Source organism: Bombus flavifrons, chromosome 8, assembly GCF_040668555.2.
Source record: "Bombus flavifrons isolate JBK064 chromosome 8, iyBomFlav1_principal, whole genome shotgun sequence".
NCBI lineage: Eukaryota > Metazoa > Arthropoda > Insecta > Hymenoptera > Apidae > Bombus > Bombus flavifrons.
The window spans coordinates 12,408,685-12,428,546 of NC_138449.1; the positions used below are offsets into that span (position 1 = coordinate 12,408,685).

A 19,862-nucleotide genomic window follows, 5' to 3' on the forward strand; every position below is an offset into this window, starting at 1 on the left:
TTGGTCGGCATATCTTATAGTTTGCCTGCTGCTTTCGCCTGTATATATGTACATACTTGTTCTCTTTGAATCGCCTACTCTTTTTCACCCTGTCACTACTGTCTCTGTCCTCTTGCTTCCCTTTCTATCTACCATTCAGTCTGAATATGTATTCTCTTTCCGATGGGTAAGCAAGCAAGCACGCACACACCGACATGTCGAAGATCGGCAGTGAATTGGTGAATGCACGCATCGGACTCTCCTTGCCGACGTTCGTTCTTTCTTCAGTGCGTGCCTTACGCCTTACGCGGATAACGTAAAGTATTTGTTTCTTTCATATCATCTACGTGGCGTATTGTAGTGAATAATTTGCTTAAATTCCTGGATTACGAAAGGAAATGAAAAGACTAACAGATACTTTTCAAAATCGCTGAAATCAACAATGAATGTTGAGATTGTTGCAACTGTGCTATTGAAATCATGTCAGTGCTCTGTTTGGTTTTTCGAGGGCCGACGTAACCAGTACCAAGAATAACGGATAATAATAAGTGTAAAACTGATCTTGATCTTATTTAAAAAGAATTGCATGATCAAATTTGGTGACTCAAGTGTTCATAGATCTTTCAAATACAGATAAAAAGAAAGTTCTAATAAAAGTGAAAATTCGAAGTTTGGATTAATAAATTAATTGAGTTATCATTTAAAAAGCGAGATTATAAAACCATAATGAATAATGTAATCAGACATAATACCACTTTTAGATGAATCTAAATAACTGGGCAAAATTTGATAGAAAATATTAAACTAAGCGCAAATGTGTGTGATTTCGAAGTAATAACGACTATTCCGAATTTTGCAATATTGAACTTCTGTTTATAATATAATGAGTGTATAAGAGAAGCTGTATAGAACATATAGAATTTATTTTTTTTTCTAATAGGCGCGCTTTGGGCTAAATAAGCTTATAATATTTTTAGATGGCGTTATCCTCAGTTATGATCGGTTTGCAAATTCTAGAGCATTGCTATATTTTAAAAAAACATCGACAGCTTTCATTTGTTTGAAATATACATATAAATTTCTATATATTATAAAATGACGTAAGTAAGAGATGTACTTGTAATATACATCTCATTTTATTGTTTAATAAATAATTGATTAAATAACAAAAATTTACAAGAAGAAATGAAATCGTTTATCAACGTTTGCAATGTTATATCTTTTGCGAACAGCTATACTGAAAATTCTAGGATTTTAATTTTCGGATATCCTTTATGAAAATTTACATAAAATTTACAAGATGTGAAAAATATTCAACTTTATTTTACTTTACAAGACTTCAATCACAATTACTTTTAAACTTGATTTATTAAATTATATGTATTTAGTATTTAGTAAATTAAAAAATAGAAAAACTATAAATATGATAAAAAAAAATGTCACATGTGCTAAATCTTAAAATCATGTAGCTGTTTTTATGAATATGTAGTTGGCCTTCAAACATTGACAGCTATTACACGTTGTTTGTATGTAATAGAGGATATCATTAGTGTACTAGCTTAACCATATTTATAAGAAAAATGAAACTACTCTTATATAAACGACAAAACGAGTAGATCATTTGTCATCATTTTGTCAGTTTATTTATTTTTTATTATTAACTATTGATTGTACACTTTATTATTGATATTTTATCGAGGAGAATCAAATAAATATTGTACAACAAGTATTACAGGCTATATAGATGTATCTATGTATAAAAGCAAGTATCACACAAACACACACATAGAAGAATATATTAAAGATATGTTTCATGTAAAATAAAATTTCTTCATAGAAAAATAATATTGTGCGATTACGTGAATAAGGCAAATGAATTAGATTATTTGGCTATAGTATTGTTTTTAGGATATTGATTAGTTTGAAACTCTATAAAAGCATTCTGAAGTTGTTGTCCTGGTTCATGATTCACGAATGAGTTATATAGAGCCGTAGCCAGCTGAGAAGGTCCGGTTACTGGTTACCTGTTACCTGGACAAGTGTGCTGGCAACGGGCTTGTCCTAAAGTATCGACCGTGACAGTCGTTCCAGTCGATTCCAGTCACAGCTTTTAGATCGATAGTTTTCCGACAATATCGATCGATAGCTTCCTTTTAACTTTTCCAATCATGCATCCACTATTAAAATATATCGAAGTGTAAAAATTGTTAAAAATGTTAAAAAGTACAAAAATTGTTACAATTTATTCTTTCTTTTACTAGTATTTCTCTACGAGTTTTGTAAAGGGACAAGCGTCGTTCGGAAGAGTAACATTGCAGAAATGTTTCTGTGTTCTTCCGTTCCCGAGTACTAAAGGATATGAATCAATTAATGAATGAATCATATTTTTTACCAACTCTGATATGATGTACGTAGTCAAATTTTTAATTTATATCGGTTACCAGTTCTTACTTACTTCTTCACCTACTAGATAATACCAGATAATAATTTGAACTATTATCAGTCGACGATAGATGCTAATGGATGATAATTGATACGACAATCGAATCGTTTTAGATGAAATGTTACTAAATAATAATAAAACTTAATGAATTTGTGTCAATAATACTTTTGATTGATATTGTATGTGTATTTTGATAGGTATGAGGAATGATTCATATGTTTATTTCTTCATTTTTATCACAATCACGTTAGTACCGTGGTAGTAGGATTAGTTTATAAATAATCGGAGTTCGCAAATTGTCTTTAGCATTACATCGTTAATGATTCCTAATAATATAACACCGTGGGCGAAGCTGTAACTTATTTTCCTCAACGACCCGGCATTCATACGTGTTTCTTTATACCGTAAGGTTAAACATCCATTTCAATCAGTTATTGTTTTAAATCATGTCAGCTATATGGATATTTCATAACGTTGTCCAATATTTCCAAAATAGTGAGTCTGTCGTAGCATATTCTACGGTTTACACAAAGAACTAAAGAAAGTAATTTGTGTAATAAATTTCTACATAAAAAAGCGGTTTTAGAATCAGTTTTCATCGCATCGAGATAAGATGACGATATATATGTACTTGGTTTCCAAGTGAAGCGAACGTAGGAGAGGTTTAGACATTTGAAACGAAAAAGTATCGGTCTACTTTGTTCAAGGGATTAAGTTAGCCTGATCATAGGAATTTAAACATTTAAAACAATGCACAGGATCGTTACCCTATTACAGATAAACGTTCATTTTCTCGTTGCAGTAGTTAACCATTACAGAATGACTTCGAGCGAAGATGGTGATTTGATCGATCTTGGAAACGATAGTTGTGTACCACGAGTATCGATTCAAGAATCATCGCCTGACGAGCAAGAACATCTTCTCGATGTGTGCCTACCGAAGTTAGAACAAGCATTGTCATTAACCAGGAAGCAAGAACAAGTACAATGCATAAATGACAACGGTGATGTATTAGTCACGTTAGGTCACGATCAAGTGGTACCGATTCGTAAAAGAATCGATGTCGTTTCATCCGATACGATAAAAAGGGTTCGTGACATTACCAGGAACTTAGAACCAGTTATAAGAAAGACTTGTTCCGACATTAATGAGGAGCATCAAGACACGGTTGATTATGGAAGTTCATCGGATAACAAAGACGGACATTATTCTAGTGAAAAGCTCGAAGACGATACGTTCGAGGCACAGGAGATCAATGATGCTTTCAATTTTCTCACAGAACACGATGACAACGATGATCCAGCTGAAGCGAAATGTAACCGTTATGACCAAGTTATACATTCACATGGACTGATCCTATTAACCTCTCGTACCATAAAAAACGAAGATTTATTGAATTACCATGGTAAAAGTGCTTCACAAGCACTAAACTGCTGGAAAGCAGACACAGATTTAAATGATTCAGCTTTTGAACTATGTTCGGGCAACCCTTCTGAAAGTATTTCGAGGAAATCTAGATCTGATCCTGTCGATTATGAGCTTGGAGCGAGTAGCATTAATGTGGCTGAAAATCATTCCGAAGAACAAACGTTTGTACGAACAGCTAAAAGAAGATCATTTCAGCATACACATCGTAAATCTTGGACGGAAGGAACTACACTCAAAAATGCAACACAGGATACATTTTCTCGGTTCGATAGGTCAACTAGTTTAAGAGGATATAATTACGCGTCATCAACTTCCAATGGCATTCATCGGCAATCCAGTTTTATTTCGAGGTACGACAATTTTACTACTTGTTTTCACTCTTCTTCACACGTAATGAATCGTCAGCTATTAGGAACAGGAAATGTGACATCGTTATTAACGTTAATAATATATACGATAATTATTTAGTAGCCAGTTTATTCACAAATATTCCAGTTCTTAATTGAGCTGAATCCTTTAGATATGGTTAATATTTATCGTGCAGTTTAAAGGACTTTTGTTTAGCTCGTATAACAGTGCTTGTATAAAAATATAAATAAAAATAGGTCTGACTTACGTCGAGTTCATTGGAGTAGAAAACGTTTCGTAAGTTATATTTTTATGAGTAGAAGTAAAGGTGAAGGGTCAGAGGGTCTTCCGATAGTTTACTCTAGTTTCTAGAGTGTAGTTAAATCTTCTTTTTAATCTTCAAAATACAAGGTGTTATAACGCTGTTGATTTCCATCGATTTCATAGAGAAACGTAATATGTCAAATTCATGAGTTAAATTGAAATCAGTAATGTGATTGATATAGATGGAGGATAGGTTGCTTTTACAGAGATTACGAGGAACGATGTAAATACATACTCGTACGCGCGTAATTTCGTTTCGAATCTCCAAAGAGATTCTCCGTCAGACAATACAGTGACTAGCCGGAAGTAATGGCACGAGTTGTGTGCGAGAAGCGTGGATCCAAGTCGACATTGAATAGATCTTTAAAGTGGCACGTGTAGCCACGCCTGAGAAACAAAGGTTTGGTTTAAAACTTTCTCCATATGGCTTGTGCCTCGGATGTGTCTTCCTAAGGTATATAGTATTTTCTTATCATCTATAAGATATCTAGGTAGCACGCCTAACAAAGCCAGGAAGAATAATTTATATTCTTAAAGTATAATTTATATTCTCTCTTAAATTAAGATACGTAATAATCCTAAGATAAACACGGGAAACGATAAACTAAAAATTGTGATTGTCTACAGTTGTTCAACGGAGGAAGGATTGGAAACGAATGGAGAGGATCAAGAGGACGGATGTTCAGAATGTTCGGAAGTAGATTGGTCGTGGTTAGAGGAAGTAGAATGTCCGCGGGCTACGGAGTCGTTAGCACCCGGTGTGGTTGACGCGGTTCAGGAGAACACCGAAGGAGGGAATGCATCCCCCACCAGTGAAAACGCAAGACGCAGGCGCGGTCGCGAGCATCGTGCTACCGAGGCGGGCTGCAGTGTCGCGATGTCTGTCTCCGGGACAGTAAAGTCCCTAGTGGTCGGTGGTTCGCGATGGTTAACTTCCGATCCGCCGTCCGACTGTAACGGCAATAATCAAGATGAAAATGTACGTTGCAACGCGAGCAACGAAACCATCGATCGCGAAACACGTGACAATCCTACGCTTGTTAATTCTTGGGTACGGGCTTCGATGAGACGTTTGCGTCATTTGAGATTACCGGAAGAAACTGAACGACAACGAAACATTGATTTGAATAGTTGCCACGGAACTGTCGTATCCGCGCCAAATTCTTTGCCAGATATCGCTTTAATTGCTCCAGAGATATTAGCTGCCCAAACAAACGGTACTTCCGGCACCCTCCTTAGGCCATCCAGCGCTCCTGTAAGAAACTCGAATAATTCAAATGTAGTGCCATCGCGGAGAGGCGGAAGACAATTTAGAGCAAGTCGATCGCAAAGAACGCGAAGTCGCGACATTACTTCGAGGCAAAGCAGCGTTTTATCGTCGACTACGGGCAGTGATACAACTGCTTCAGGAATCACGACATGTTCCAGCTCTTTTGGCGGTGCTTCCACGAGTCCACCTTCTAGCACGGCGACAAGTCCGCAACGCATCGCTTCCAGACGGTGAGATTTCCCTTTCTTGCTATTACTCGTTAAAGTTTTACCACGTCAACGATAGAAACCGTTAGGATCCAGGAAAATATTCGATAGATTACACGTCTCGAACTATAGATCAAAACTTGGAACATAAAGTTACTAATGCTCTGTTTCTTATTTTTAATATCGTATCTTCCGAGGTTATTATTAAGGACAGTAAACTATTCCGTTCTAGATGCTTGCTAAATCCATGAACCGCATCTTTCATTCTCGTTTGTTCAATCTTATTGCCACACTCACCGGAAACGAGAATTCGCTTAACGAGTTAGTTGTTGGTCGTTACTCATCCATGCTTGACAGTACTTGCGCTTTAGATCCTTCTTACGCAAACCACTGGTACACTTCGTGGACAGAATAGTAGAAAAGTAATTTGAGAGATTATTTCTATGTATATAGATTTCTATGAATATCTTTATTGTACATCATTTACTTTTATCTAGTTTCACCTGGAAAGTAGCAACGTTCGTTCGTTTATCAGCAACGGGATCGTCGAATCGATGCTTGTCGTATGACGTTGCAAGCAATTCTGACTCGTTTCCTTCATATCACAGCGTCTAATGTGTTGTGCGTTAAGAATTAAGCAACCGACGAATTCTTTCATTTTATGATTAATTGTGATTAAATGTGTAACTTGGAGATCTAGAACACGCACGCGGTGCATGTCAGGAATGGTCAACGACGAAAGTTGCGATAATTGTTCGTTGTCCTGTGTACTGTTTAAACGTGCGCATGCTTTACAGTTTCGTCACGAATGCATGCGCCCGATGAAACGCGTTACGGTAAGAGCCTAACAAATAGATCTTATTTTCTTTCACGTATGTCGTTTAATTAATTTTCTTGCTACATACACCGCAGACAATCTTTTTTGTTTCTCGTGTAGTGTTATAATCTTAAAATGGTTTTTCTTTTATATTTCGCTCTTCTTCGCTCTTAAAGCACGGAGTCGTCGAGAAATTTAAAATTTGAATTACTTGTAATTAGTTCTTCCTGAAAAAAATATTACTAGCCGTTGCATGCTATTTAGTCGGGTTTATAAAGGTCAATGATCTCGATCGCACACAGATTGTTTCACCGTCGATGAACCGCGCAACCTGTTGCGCAATCCACTATTCTAATGTCGACATTCTAATGTCGTCGAACATGATCTTTTGGGAAAAAGTCGAGAGAACTTCCTTGTTAGTGTCTGTTCCACGTGAGAAGATTTCACTGTTTTCAGAGATTCGTGCTTCAACTGCAACAATTTCGTTTTTTCCATCCACAGAGTTATATCAGCTTTGCGTTGATGTAGGTTTGACAATTGATCGACAAATAGATCAATTTAATCCGATACTCATACATACATACTCGATCCGTACTCTAACATTTACGAAACCATTGTAATTTAACCTGGCCACTTTCTCCTGTAATTCGATGGTTAGAACGCACGTATGCAATTGAACAAGAAAACAGATCAGAGTTTCGCTGGTTGTTTTAATGGACTTACCAAAGTTCACGATGCGATTTTTCCGTCACTCAAGCATATTTCCTGTTGGTTTATTAATTTCATTTATGGACTTAATAAATTAAGAATCGAGAGGGTTCAAAGGAACGAATGATTTCTGGACCGTGACTGTTCGTGATGCTCTTAAATAAATACCTCTCCCATTAATATTCCACTTACTAGCATATTTATTTTAAACGATATTTATTTCGTTTACGGCGACACGCGATGTATCTTTACATTCTCCCGTTTCTATATTAATCACATTTTACCGATTCTTAACGAGGGCTTTTGCCACTTGTTCAAAATATATTTAAATGTACGAATTATTTGGAGAATAAGATTCAAAGGACATTAATACATTCGGTAGAGTGTAAATACGTACATTCCTGTGTGCTAATGCAGAGTGTTACGTGTAATTGTATCGATTCTTAAACAATGAATGTTGTTTTTGGGTCAGTGGTAGCATAGGAATATCGCAGCTCCAGGTCAACGGTACTGCCTGGTGTAGCTCCCTTAACGGTATATCGGTGCTATAATTGTGTTATTTTCCTTAAAATTTTATAACTGACTGGATTCGTTAAACTCATCTGAGATCTGATTATTAAGACGCATGAAAAGAAAGATTAAACACGGTATGATTATTAACTATTATTATAGCTGATTATATAACAAATGTTTCATAGATTTATAGAAACAAAAGGATGTGTGTTCCGCTTGAATATTACGTTAACTTGCACGTATACCACCGATATCTCCTCTTATTGATTATTCCCCAAGTGAGGTGTTTATACAAATATACTTGACAAACAGACATCAAGTACATGTACGTAACAACGGTGCCAACTACTATCGGAGACATTTCGTATCTTTGCGACAAACGTAAAAGTCGAGGAATGAAAAAAGAACGTATGAAACGTTATCATAATGGGAAGATTCGATATATATAAAATTAGTTGGCCTTTTTATGATATCTGTCGTAGAAATCAGAAAGACTTACCTTTTTCTTAGATGCGGTTAACGAGCGTATGAGTAACCGGTTTCCCTCGTGTTTGCTTTGTATCTTTCATTTCTTTGAGAAGTTTGAAAAACTTGTTTTTTCGAAGGTAAAACTATCGAAACAGTTAATTAGAACAATAAATAAGAGAACAAACACGTACTTGTTACATTTATCATGCGATAACTGTAGCATGGAGTATTCGGAGAAAGTTAGAAGTACGGTTAGAATATACGCATGATTTTGAAACGATGCTAGACAATTAGAAGCTGGAAGTTCTACGATAGTCCGAATACAATGTAGTTCTTTTCACGACATTCTCGTGCTTGAAAAAGATAACGTTATCAGACTAAACACGTAACCTTCCTTTTCTCTTTCTCCGCTCTCTTTTTTTCATTTCTCTACCGCGTCATGTAGTAGCCACAGTGCGTGACTTCTTTCGCTTCGGTTCACCTTCCTACTCATTGTCATTGTTTGTACTATGTTGAATGCAATTGCGTACGTGCCTGGTAGGATACATACATACAATGAATGTGAAATACTGGCCGAAACTTGACTTGCGAATGTCAATTGTGAAATGTTCTTTTAACGGGAACGGTCGTATTTTATCGGCGATTGTTTTTCCATAGTTCTAACAATTCGACGCTTTCTTGAAAAAATAATGTAATTTCGATTGTTTAGATCCTATTGCATGCGACACCTGAGAATGCCATCAAACGATCGTTCAATGAAATAGAATATCGTTATTCGATGGAGTAGGACGATGGAAGTTACGTGGAACGAAAGAGTTAATGTACTAGTAACTACATATAATGATCATCCGTATCGCGAGTTGTTCTCTTCCTATTTATATTCAACGACATGTATGTAACGATCAGTATATAAGCGTGTTTCGTGGTCAAAGTTGAAGATTTCTGCTTGTAAAGGTTTTCCTCCTTATGGAAGACGAGTATCGACGTGTTAAATGCCAATAAGCGATTGACGACGATCGATCGTAATTTTGATTATTCTGACGAATGATCAAGCACGCAAGCGTAAATATGCACGTGCGTTCATCTACCTTGTTCGTCACGTGACTCTAACCGAGTACAGTTATACATTGGCTTCGGAGGGATCCCACGTACATACATACGGTTCACCGGGAATAGTGTATTCAGTATAGCAAGTCGTTGGAAGCACGAATGATCGTGGAATCTTTGGAAGTTTGATCGCGGTAATGCGACAATTTGTTCCTGAGTGTTCATCAAAGACAACGACGTCGTACTAACTGGTTCCTATACCGGTTGTTTGTGCATCAGTTTTGTGTACTGTTACGCGGTGTCGGTAATTTCTTTCGAACGTTTTTTACCTTACGCACCTTACTTTTATGCGTATCTTAAAAACGAAAGATATTGGAGAAATTAAAAGTAACGACGATAATGAATGTCGATGTTGCATTACTTCTTTCGCGGCGTTTTACTACTGATCGATAATTCGCACAAAGAGACAAGTTTACTCCAAATGCTGTGGTATATATATGAAACGCTATCGACTAACTGCATTCCATTTCGTATTCGTATCAAAGATCAAAGGATGTTTCTACAGAGATACAAATTTTTTGCGATTTTCTAAACTGTGCGTTAATCACAGCAAAAGAATTTTATTTTGAAAAAATGTCCTATGATGTCATACCTGTGATAATTAATACGAATGTCGTTTTTGTATATATATAGCCTCGTGGAGAAATTCAGAGAAACGAAGGATATCAATGAACACACACGAAACGATGACTATATCTTTCAAGGGTTTTGCCCGAAGCGTCGTATTAGTTGGCAAATCCCGGTAAGCGCTGGTTGCCTTAGTTGTAGAATCGATCGTCGTACCAAGAAGCCATATGCCTCGGTAAACTTTTCGAATGCTTGTTTACAAAAATTCTGTAATAGACGAAATCTGTTGCTCTCTTTAAGGGAGTCCGGTCATTTTTTTACCTGAAAGGACTATCAAACGAAAGTGATTTGAATCAGCGGCACTATTACACCTGCGACTTTGTGATAGATGGATCGAAAACTTTTGACATTTTCGTTAAAAGAAACGAACGATCGAAAATCAACACGGTTCTTTGATCGATTACCGCGCGAAAAATCAACAGCAGTGCAGTGCGTTTAAAACATAATATCAATCGATTACGTCAGAACGGCTGATCTACAAAGTGAAGTTGAAAATATTTGGAGAATACTTTGCGAAACGAATACGTTTGACCTTACACTTCGCCGATTAAATAAATTGCATACCGCATGACACGATTAATATTACTGAATCACTGACCAAACGTTTCGAACATAAAACAACGGCGCGTGAAGAATATCTTACGAACACAAAGAAACGCACAAACTGGAAAAAAATAAAGGAACAAACACGATGCTTTGCGTGAATGTGAAAACAGGCCAACAAACTATCTTGACATCGAAAGAATAGTAGAAGACGAACGAAACCGTAAAATCGTTTCTCAAAAGCGAGACCCCGTGACGCCGAGAAGGCACAGTTTTGAAATTCGATTGTTCTTACCTCGTTAAATACAGAGCGTTGAAACCTTGAACGACTGTGAAACTTAATACACGATTTTCTGATATCGTGTAATTATTTCTTCGAAATTTGAATAATCTTGGGAAATCGATGAATCGAAAATTTGTCATGAAACTTAGTTTCATTATATGTATCAATTGTTACTGGTAGAACGGCGTTTGAAGAAAGAGGATAGAATAATAAAAGCGACTGTGCGAAGAGGAAAATCGATCTCAACTCCGTGGAAACGAACGGTCATCGACATCATTGGCGTAACATGTATTCATGATGAACCACGATCCAACGATTTGTCGCCAATACTTTTACTGTAGTCAACGTAGACATCGTATCAGGTATATTCTACGATTGTAACGGTTTCTTATACCGATTTGTTACGATTATCCGATTAATTACGTAGATAAACAGTCGTTGAACGATCTTTACAATGGTGTTACCTAGCAACTTTTAAGTTATAAATTATATCTAACCACTATAACGATATTTAATTTGCTTCAGTGACAAATTTAACCTTTTATAGATTGAGCCAAGAGGAATTGTACCGATCATCGATGAGTCGTTTCCCTTGAGAAATCAAGTTAAGTCCCTGAAGCTAGACAGTTTTATTATCAAGGCTCCGAAACTGATCATAATTAGCTTTTAGAAAAAAAACATCTAAATGGGAAGACAGCGATCGTTTCAAAAGAAAACGACTCGTATAATAATAATAATATTAGTTCAGTATCAAGTTTGTCACTGATCAATTACGAATCGTTTTGAAACATACTATTACTATCCTACGTACTTGATGCAGCTATTTGCCGAAGCTAAACGTGTTTCACTAACCGTTTTTGTCGGGAAGGTTTAATAATACGGGTATCCGCAGTATAGTATACACTATTAGTGTACGTATTACGCTGAAAGCTTACTCAGAGCACAAGATCTCCGTCGTTCCCACGATTTCATTGTACGTACGCTGTAATATACGCGATTGGCAACAATCGTTAGAAGCACAAATATCTAATTCTAACATTGTTTTTCCCTGGAATTTTTATAGTCAAAGAAACACAATTTTGTGCTATTTCCATCGAGTGGTAAATTTAGTCTGACGCAATGATCGTGCCCGAGCTACTGTTTGCGTGTTTCTAATCTTCTATATTATTTGGACACGCCACTAAAGATATCGTGGTCATTAGAAGTGGTCAGTTTATTGATTAATCGATAGAACATTTTAACCTTGCTTTTCTCTACCATTAGGGTTTCAGGATTCGAAAGTTCGTGACTAGTTTTCAAATTTTCAGCATTCAAAGCGATCAGTTATATAATGTTAAAGTCAGCCTAAACGTATTTCCACACCTTTAATGTTAATAATTTACAGAATAGTAATCGGAACGGGCTGTTTTGTCGCTTATGGAACAATTATAAAAATTTTATATTCGTTTTAGATGAACGTAAGAATGGTCGAAAACAATCGATTAGTATTGAAAGGAGTTTCAATCTTGATCGAACGAACGACAAGACAGCGTGGTAATAAGCATTCGTTAACCAGAATCGACACAATCTTTGTATTCATACGTATATGAATAATTCACGAATAGTCGTCTAAAACGTCAGGAGAATTGCGAGATTGGTGCAATGAAGGTGGCACAGACATACTAACTCCTTCGTATTCCTCACGCAAAACAAGGTCGAGTTGTGTCTTTAAGTCGAAACCCAGTAGGAATGTTCGGTTTCTTTTAGGTATTCATCTCTCTATTCCGTGATAACGGTACATTGATGATTCTCGATCTTCTATCGATGCTGGCAACAATCGTAGCTCCTACTTATTATAAATTGTTGTTTCTTTATTTTCTCCTTTTCTTCTCTACGCTTAACTCGTACCCGTATTTCACAGTTTATTGTACAATGGCCAAATGATATAGAAGTACAGTTAACATTACGGCATATAAGGTTTAAAAGCGACAGTATACGAATGCAAATACTCTGTAATATAAATCTCGTATTCAATGTCTCACGATTAAATCCTAATATAGGCTTTCATTTGTCGCAACGCAGTCTCGATCGACCGTGAATTTTCTTCGGCAAGAGCGACAAATAAGATACAATTACGTTCGACCCAGTTTTGCGACAAATCGATACGACCTTTAACATGATTGTTTTACATACTCTTATCAGCAGCTGTCAGCCATGCTGTGGTATATTTAACATTGTAACCATTACTTGTGCAGTATACTATTTCGTTTAACTATCTACCTCTCAGGCGATGCGCTGTAATTCTTTAATTAATTTGTTATCTTTTTAATACTTTGTTTATTATACACGGAAGAAGTTAAACGGATGCAATAGTATTGGTTACTTTCTTGTTCTCTTTTGATTTGGTTTTTTTTTCTACGGAACAATGTGTTTGTTTAGAATATGTGACAGACAGAGAGACGTTGATAGGGATGAGGATAGAGGAGAGGATGAGGATGAGGATGCTAATCCATTGGGAAAATGGCCACATGCTCTTAGTCCAGCCTTGGCGTGTCTTAGTTGCACCCTTGGTCTTTTTAATATAAGTAGATTTTCTATTCTTAGTGTACAATTTGGAGGTGAGTGTAGAAATTGCTATTACATAAATACTTGTATAAACTACTACTCAATTTTATCCATTATCATCGCATCTTTAATTGTCTTTTTCTTTCAGCAAATTTCATTGTACAGTTCCTGATTTTATCTTTGGTATTGGGTATTCCACTTTTGACGTTGCACGTGTGTCTCGGTCAAAGATTGGCGGCTGGATCCGTAGATATGTGGAAGATTTCACCCCTCTTTCAGGGCGTTGGTATAGCTCTTCTAATTGCACAAGCATTCATCGGTATCTACAGTATCGTTGGTGTGTCCTGGATGTTCGTCTACTTTAGGTGTGTTGATTTGTTTCCTGTTTTTGATTTATCCATAATTTTGATAAATTTTGTGATAAAATTTCTTACGATAAATTTTTCATTTTAAGAAAGACCAATAATAATGAAAGAATATTCTTATAATTTTTTCTAGAGATTCATTTATAACGAAGCAGGATAAGTACCGATGGGCAGAACCGTTTTCCTTGTACAGAGAAGATAAACCTACACAGAATAATAGCAATTTGCATAAATTATATGAGACAGTACCAGATTATTTTAGCGGAGTTGTCTTGCAAAGAAATCATTTAAACGAATCAGATCCCGGTGTCGTAACGTTAAAGTTTCAAGTGGCTTTCAATTTAGCTGTTGTATGGATGATCGTGTTCGTATCATTAAGCAAAGGTATTTCATGATTTTATTAAACGATATACATATCTGTTTTCATTATTGTTTTCTTCTAATATTTAATAATTGTTTCAGGTTTGAGATCTTACGGCAAAGTAGTATATGTTTTTACTTTGGTGCCTGTATTTGGTACATTAGTTCTTTGTACGAAATTACTTGGCCTCACGCCACCAGGCTCTGTACATCAACTTTTTCCTGCCACTGTGTGGACTGAGTTTTTCATTAATGGCAAATCGTGGGTAGCAGCATCCATCGAAGTTTTCCTCACTTGGGGATTACTTGGTGCAGCTGCTATGCAGGTAATTACGACGTACTGTGATGCATTTGACTAATGGAATCTTTACTTGAGGATATTATTGTTCTTCTAGATAGCTGCTCATAATAAGCACAAACATCTATTACAACGAGACACGAGTCTAGTGATCGTGTTAACTCTCGCAGTTCTACTTCTCGCAGCTTTTCTGGCAAATACTTGCGTGCAAGTTTTGCGACATCATGGATATATTTACATACCTAGCTCATTTGGTAAGCAAACAACAGCTCATTGTCAACTCAAATGAAGATCTCAAAATTTAAGCGTAATAAATTTCTGTTTCAGAAAGAATATCGTCGTATATGTTTATGCGACCTGTGAACCAGCCGGCACCACCGGGATATAGCAGTACACCAGAAAGATTTATGGCACATGCGTCGTTTATTGTTGGAGAACGTGTAACTCGCCCCGGTGCAGACTTTAGTGTTGAATCTGGTTATCAAGCCTTGAGATTTTCGACTGAATTGGTTCCTGCAACGTTAGCGTTACTAGGCACTGAACAAGTGTCACCATTCTGGGCAGTTCTTTTCTATTTTATTCTTATCCTATTTGGAATAGCTCAACAGGTATGCAATTCAAAATATATGATAAGCCAAAATCGAAAATACAAAAGTTTCATTATTATAGCTGGCAATATGGCATTGTGTAATAACTGGTATTATGGCAATTAATGCAAAAATGATGAAGTTATGGGAAACTACTATTACATTCTTCAGTTGTGCTTGTGCTTATATACTAGGCTTACCCATGGCTACCGAGGTAAATATAATTATTTACATTTACTTGGTAATTTTTAATTTTCCAATATATTTGTGCAATATTTCGAACTGGAAATTGGAGTAAATTTCAATAAAAAAATATTTGTTAATATATGATTATATCGTCACTACTAAAAGTAAATTAAATCGGTGTTCCGTTCAAGCGTTCAAGAGGATTTAAAATTCTCTTCTTATCAGACAGACCATGTAATATTCTATTTATACAGATAACGATTATCACTCCAAGCACTGAAATGATTAAAGTATTTCATCAGTATCGTTGGAGTCACCGTGCGTTTCAGAAAATGAGTAATCGAGTCAATTCTATAGTACGGCGGAGCGTACCTTGTTACTTTTGTAATGATTTTTTCGAGGAGAAATATCTATACGATCACGTAAAACATTGCGGATCGGTTTTAGAAGAATGTTCTTTCAAATGTGGAGTTTACGTACCTCGAAAAAATATGGAAGATCATCGAAAAACATGCAGAAATTTTACGAGAGAGAATAATGAAATGAAGGAAGTTCAAGATTCTTTATGGAGAAGTAAAGTGTTCTCTGCTCTAAGATTGCTTCGTTCTGTAATAAACCATGAGGAAAAAGAACGCAAAATTCTCCAGGATAATATGTCTCAATGTTTAAAGTTATTGAACTCTCAACAAGAATTGATTAATTCCTTCCGATTTCAAGTTGCGGAAACGACAAAAGTATGTTATCAATATAATACAACGTTAAATCAAAGATTAAATGATTTAGAAGTAACTAGCGACAACATGGAACAGCGCACTAGCTTAAGTTTTCAACGTATCTCGGAACAACTGAAACTTTTACACAGTGAATTGACTAATGAACAAAGTAAGCATAATAAAGTACTTGGTGATTGGTACATAGAATTAAATGATCTAAAAGCTTTCGTAACAAAAGAGAACGTACACATAAATAACATATGGCGAGAACAACAGCAATCAATTCACGATCTTAAATTAGAATTAGAAATGAGGTGTAAGAATTCGAAGGAATTAGTGGATCAACAAAAATATATAATTGAGAAAATAAAAAATTTAGAAGAAGAAATAGAGCGGCAATCAGAAACCTCAACTAGCCAGAAAAGTAATATTAAAGGGTTGAAGTTTCAAATGAAAGAAAATCTAAAGTATCTGGAGGAATTGATTACGGATAATTCAAAATTAAATATTCCGGAATTCGTCGAGTGTCCATGTAAACAGGAATGTTTTGAACAATATTCAACTAATGGTCGTCTTTTATGGAGAATTGACCGTTATAAAGAAAAAATGACCGAAGCAAAAGAAAATGACTGCGTGCTTTATAGTCCAAAATTTTTAAATAAAGAATATGGATATACTTTGAGAATGAAGCTATTTCTAAATGGTATAGGACAGTGGAAAGATCGACATATTATCGGATGCCTACAAGTTGAAACCGGAAAATGGGATCCATTGTTGGATTGGCCTTGTGTCCTTAGAGCAACAGCTACATTGAGAAATCAAGAAAATCCAGCAAACGATATAAAAAAAATTGTTAAAGCTATAGGGCAAGATAAATCGAATTCTGAAGACATGAATAAAGAAGCTGGAATCTATATGTTTATCCCGCATACAACTTTAACTCGATATTCTGGATATGTTAAAGACAATGCATTGTTTTTAGATATTCAAGTGAAAGACATAAAAACTAGTATCTCTACGCCATCTCTAACGTCATAAATAGCCGCAATATTAAAGCAAATTATTAATATAAATATTGAAGAAAATGCGCGTATCTATGAATTTTACAATGTAGTTATCCTTAAACAACAGTAAAAGTAGATTTCGTTTGTCTTATAGGAATTTAATCATTTGTTTATAGTTGGGCATACACGTCGTATATTATCTAGACTACACAATTGGTGGTACATGGTGGATAATGATCTTATACTTGGTGCAAGTTGGTGCTGTATTCGCAGTGCGCGGACGTCCACATAGTGGTGAAGCGGTAGTAGCCGAGTTGTTTCCTCCAACTGGTCGATGTCTCAGACACTGGGCTGGTCCGCTTCTCTCATTCACGTGGAACGTTATACTGCCTGTTATTCTTATGGTATGTTTTTATCAAAATATTTATACGTTAAAAAAAGGTAGTAATATCGTAAGCAAGTTATTGATTTAAATCCAATAGGTACTTAGCATTACAGCATTTAAAAATGCTGGATTTCGAGAACTTTATTCTTACCGACGTACCGCTAGAGAGTACTGGACAGTTTGGGCAAAACAACTCGGAGCTACAATTCAATTAGTACCAATATTGACGATACCGGCAGTGGCGATTATACAAACATGTCGATACTTGAACAACGGTCCACCCGATATTTTTGATGTGAGAATTCGATACAATTTTAACAAACTAGTATAATAATTATTAAGTAATATTTCTTACTTTCCATTTTAACATACTAATATACATTTAACATCAATTTTTGTTTGTGCTAACATTAGAACAATCAAGTGGAAGTTAATATAAATCACTGCGAACAATGTAATGGTGTAAGTTTTCTAATCGTGTATATGTCTTACATCCACTGTTTTTATACATAGAAAGAAATTTTTATTTTGAACTTATTTATAATTAATATATGTGATTTTCAAAAAATTTTAATTTCACAGAGAATTCAATTATTGTATCGACCATCTTTGGAGCCTGATGACCCACGAGATGCGCAAACGCATACTGGAAACGATATGAGTACCAGCATTCACGGCAATGGTATCGTACATACGACAGAAGTACCATTTGAAGATCCACCGCCAAAATATACACCACCTCCGAGTTACACTACAGCAACGGGAGCGAGAATAGCAAAGATGTTGCGGCAAAGTTTTCGAAGAAGTGTACGTCGAATAGCGAATGTGCTCGGTGAGAGCAGTACTCCGAGACAGAGACCGGCGCTACAACCTCCACCTCCTGATTACGCCACTGTACTTGTAGAAATGAATCAAAGTAGGCAAACCCAAGATGTAACAATTCATATAACTGAAGCAAGAAACGAAAACATCAATTCAAACACTCAAAGTAATGCTACCGAAAGACATAGACCTAATACGATAGATAGATCAACAAGAATTGGTGTGGTAGAACGCTCGATAGAAAGAACGCATTCGACGCTCGAAAGACCTCGTCGACCTTGTATGACTTCATCGAGCAGTTCGAATTTAACTGCGGCCGATGTGGCTAATTTACTTCGTAGTAGCATTAGGAGAGGGACTACGCGAACTCAACAGTCCCTGCGTAGGAGTTTCTGCCACGACGAATCAACGGTAGCAGCGTCCGTTGAAAATCTAGTCGAGGCTGCAGCGCCGATCGGTGAAGAATCCTTGGTCCTTCCAAAGGACGTGTCTCTAGTCTCTAATGAACAGGCTAACAGTAATAGCGACGATAAAAAGACTGCCGAAGAAACGGATGATTCCGTTTCTGTGATATAGACTATATCTTTCTTTTGAGCATATAAGAAGAATAATCTGATGGTTATTTAATTTCAGCTGCATAGTGTTACGGTGATTTATTCCTTGTTTAACTTGTATTCAATATTCATTTTCACAAGCTATTCTACGAAAGATAAACAAGTTGCTGATGATTTCATCGATCAATGATCGAAAAAATAATTTTATCTCTCAGACTGAATTCAGTATTTTCTAATCTTGTCACACTTGACAAATAAGTGCATAATCTCATCACTTTAATTACCGTGACAATTGTATAACGCGCAAATGAAAATTGGATAGCTATAAGCAGTGAAACATATAGTAAACTCGTTTTGTTACTTACTACAATAGACATCGATTTTATATTGTATATGTTGAACTTTATTGAGGTTCAGTTTGCTTTCAATCAGTCTATTTTAGCATTTTGGCATTTTCAATCGAGACTGTGTAACTAAAATATTTATGTAATATATACTACTGTAACATTTTAATAGTTTTATAATATTAGTGTACATACTATTTTAACGAATCATAAATTCGCTTATTAAGCATTTTCTTCATTAACCATGATGGTTGTTTAATGTTACAATAATATAATCCGTCCAACATTCATCAAAGCCTATGTATTAGTTTTTGTGCAATGGTTAAAAAATATATACGGCGTATTCTTTTATTTTAAAATATTGCAAAAGTCGTGGAGAAAAAGTGTACTGCAATTGAAATTATTTATCAGAGAGTATATACATAAAATGAATAATCATTGAACTAATTGGATAAAAAAGAGCAGAGAACTCCAATATTATTTATACATATATATATATATATATATATATACACATATATACATATATATATATATGTGTATGTGTGTGTATTTTACCGTACAAATATTCTAATATTTCATACGTGTAATTGCTATACCTGATATTATGGACCATAATAAAATTTTTATGTTCTT

General features: G+C 35.7%; 1 protein-coding gene across 5 annotated transcripts; it reads left to right on the plus strand.

Annotated features, from left to right (window-relative positions):
• Positions 1-165: 165 nt before the first annotated feature.
• On the plus strand, positions 166-19,842 carry bdg (sodium-dependent transporter bedraggled). Of its 5 annotated transcripts, none has more exons than XM_069117877.1 (14): positions 166-1,079; positions 3,225-4,200; positions 5,150-6,022; positions 13,483-13,661; positions 13,757-13,973; positions 14,107-14,357; positions 14,436-14,659; positions 14,729-14,885; positions 14,959-15,239; positions 15,301-15,432; positions 17,298-17,525; positions 17,604-17,801; positions 17,921-17,968; positions 18,089-19,842. In XM_069117877.1, the coding sequence occupies exons 2-14, from the start codon at positions 3,242-3,244 to the stop codon at positions 18,902-18,904; spliced, it is 4,563 nt and encodes a 1,520-aa protein (XP_068973978.1). In that variant the 5' UTR covers positions 166-1,079; positions 3,225-3,241; the 3' UTR covers positions 18,905-19,842. The 5 variants fall into 5 exon arrangements, with proteins under 5 accessions (XP_068973978.1, XP_068973979.1, XP_068973981.1 ...); XM_069117878.1 differs by having other exon boundaries at positions 166-529; XM_069117880.1 differs by having other exon boundaries at positions 166-295.
• The last annotated feature ends 20 nt before the right edge of the window (positions 19,843-19,862 follow it).

What these genes read in the sequence shown, in the direction of transcription:
- bdg (XM_069117875.1), top strand. Translation starts at nt 3,173, where the DNA reads ATGCACAGGATCGTTACCCTATTACAGATAAACGTTCATTTTCTCGTT. An exon ending in TTGGTGCAGCTGCTATGCAG is followed by an intron (nt 14,660 to 14,728) that starts GTAATTACGACG and finishes TTGTTCTTCTAG; the next exon opens with ATAGCTGCTCATAATAAGCA. An exon ending in GCTTACCCATGGCTACCGAG is followed by an intron (nt 15,433 to 17,297) that starts GTAAATATAATT and finishes ATTTGTTTATAG; the next exon opens with TTGGGCATACACGTCGTATA.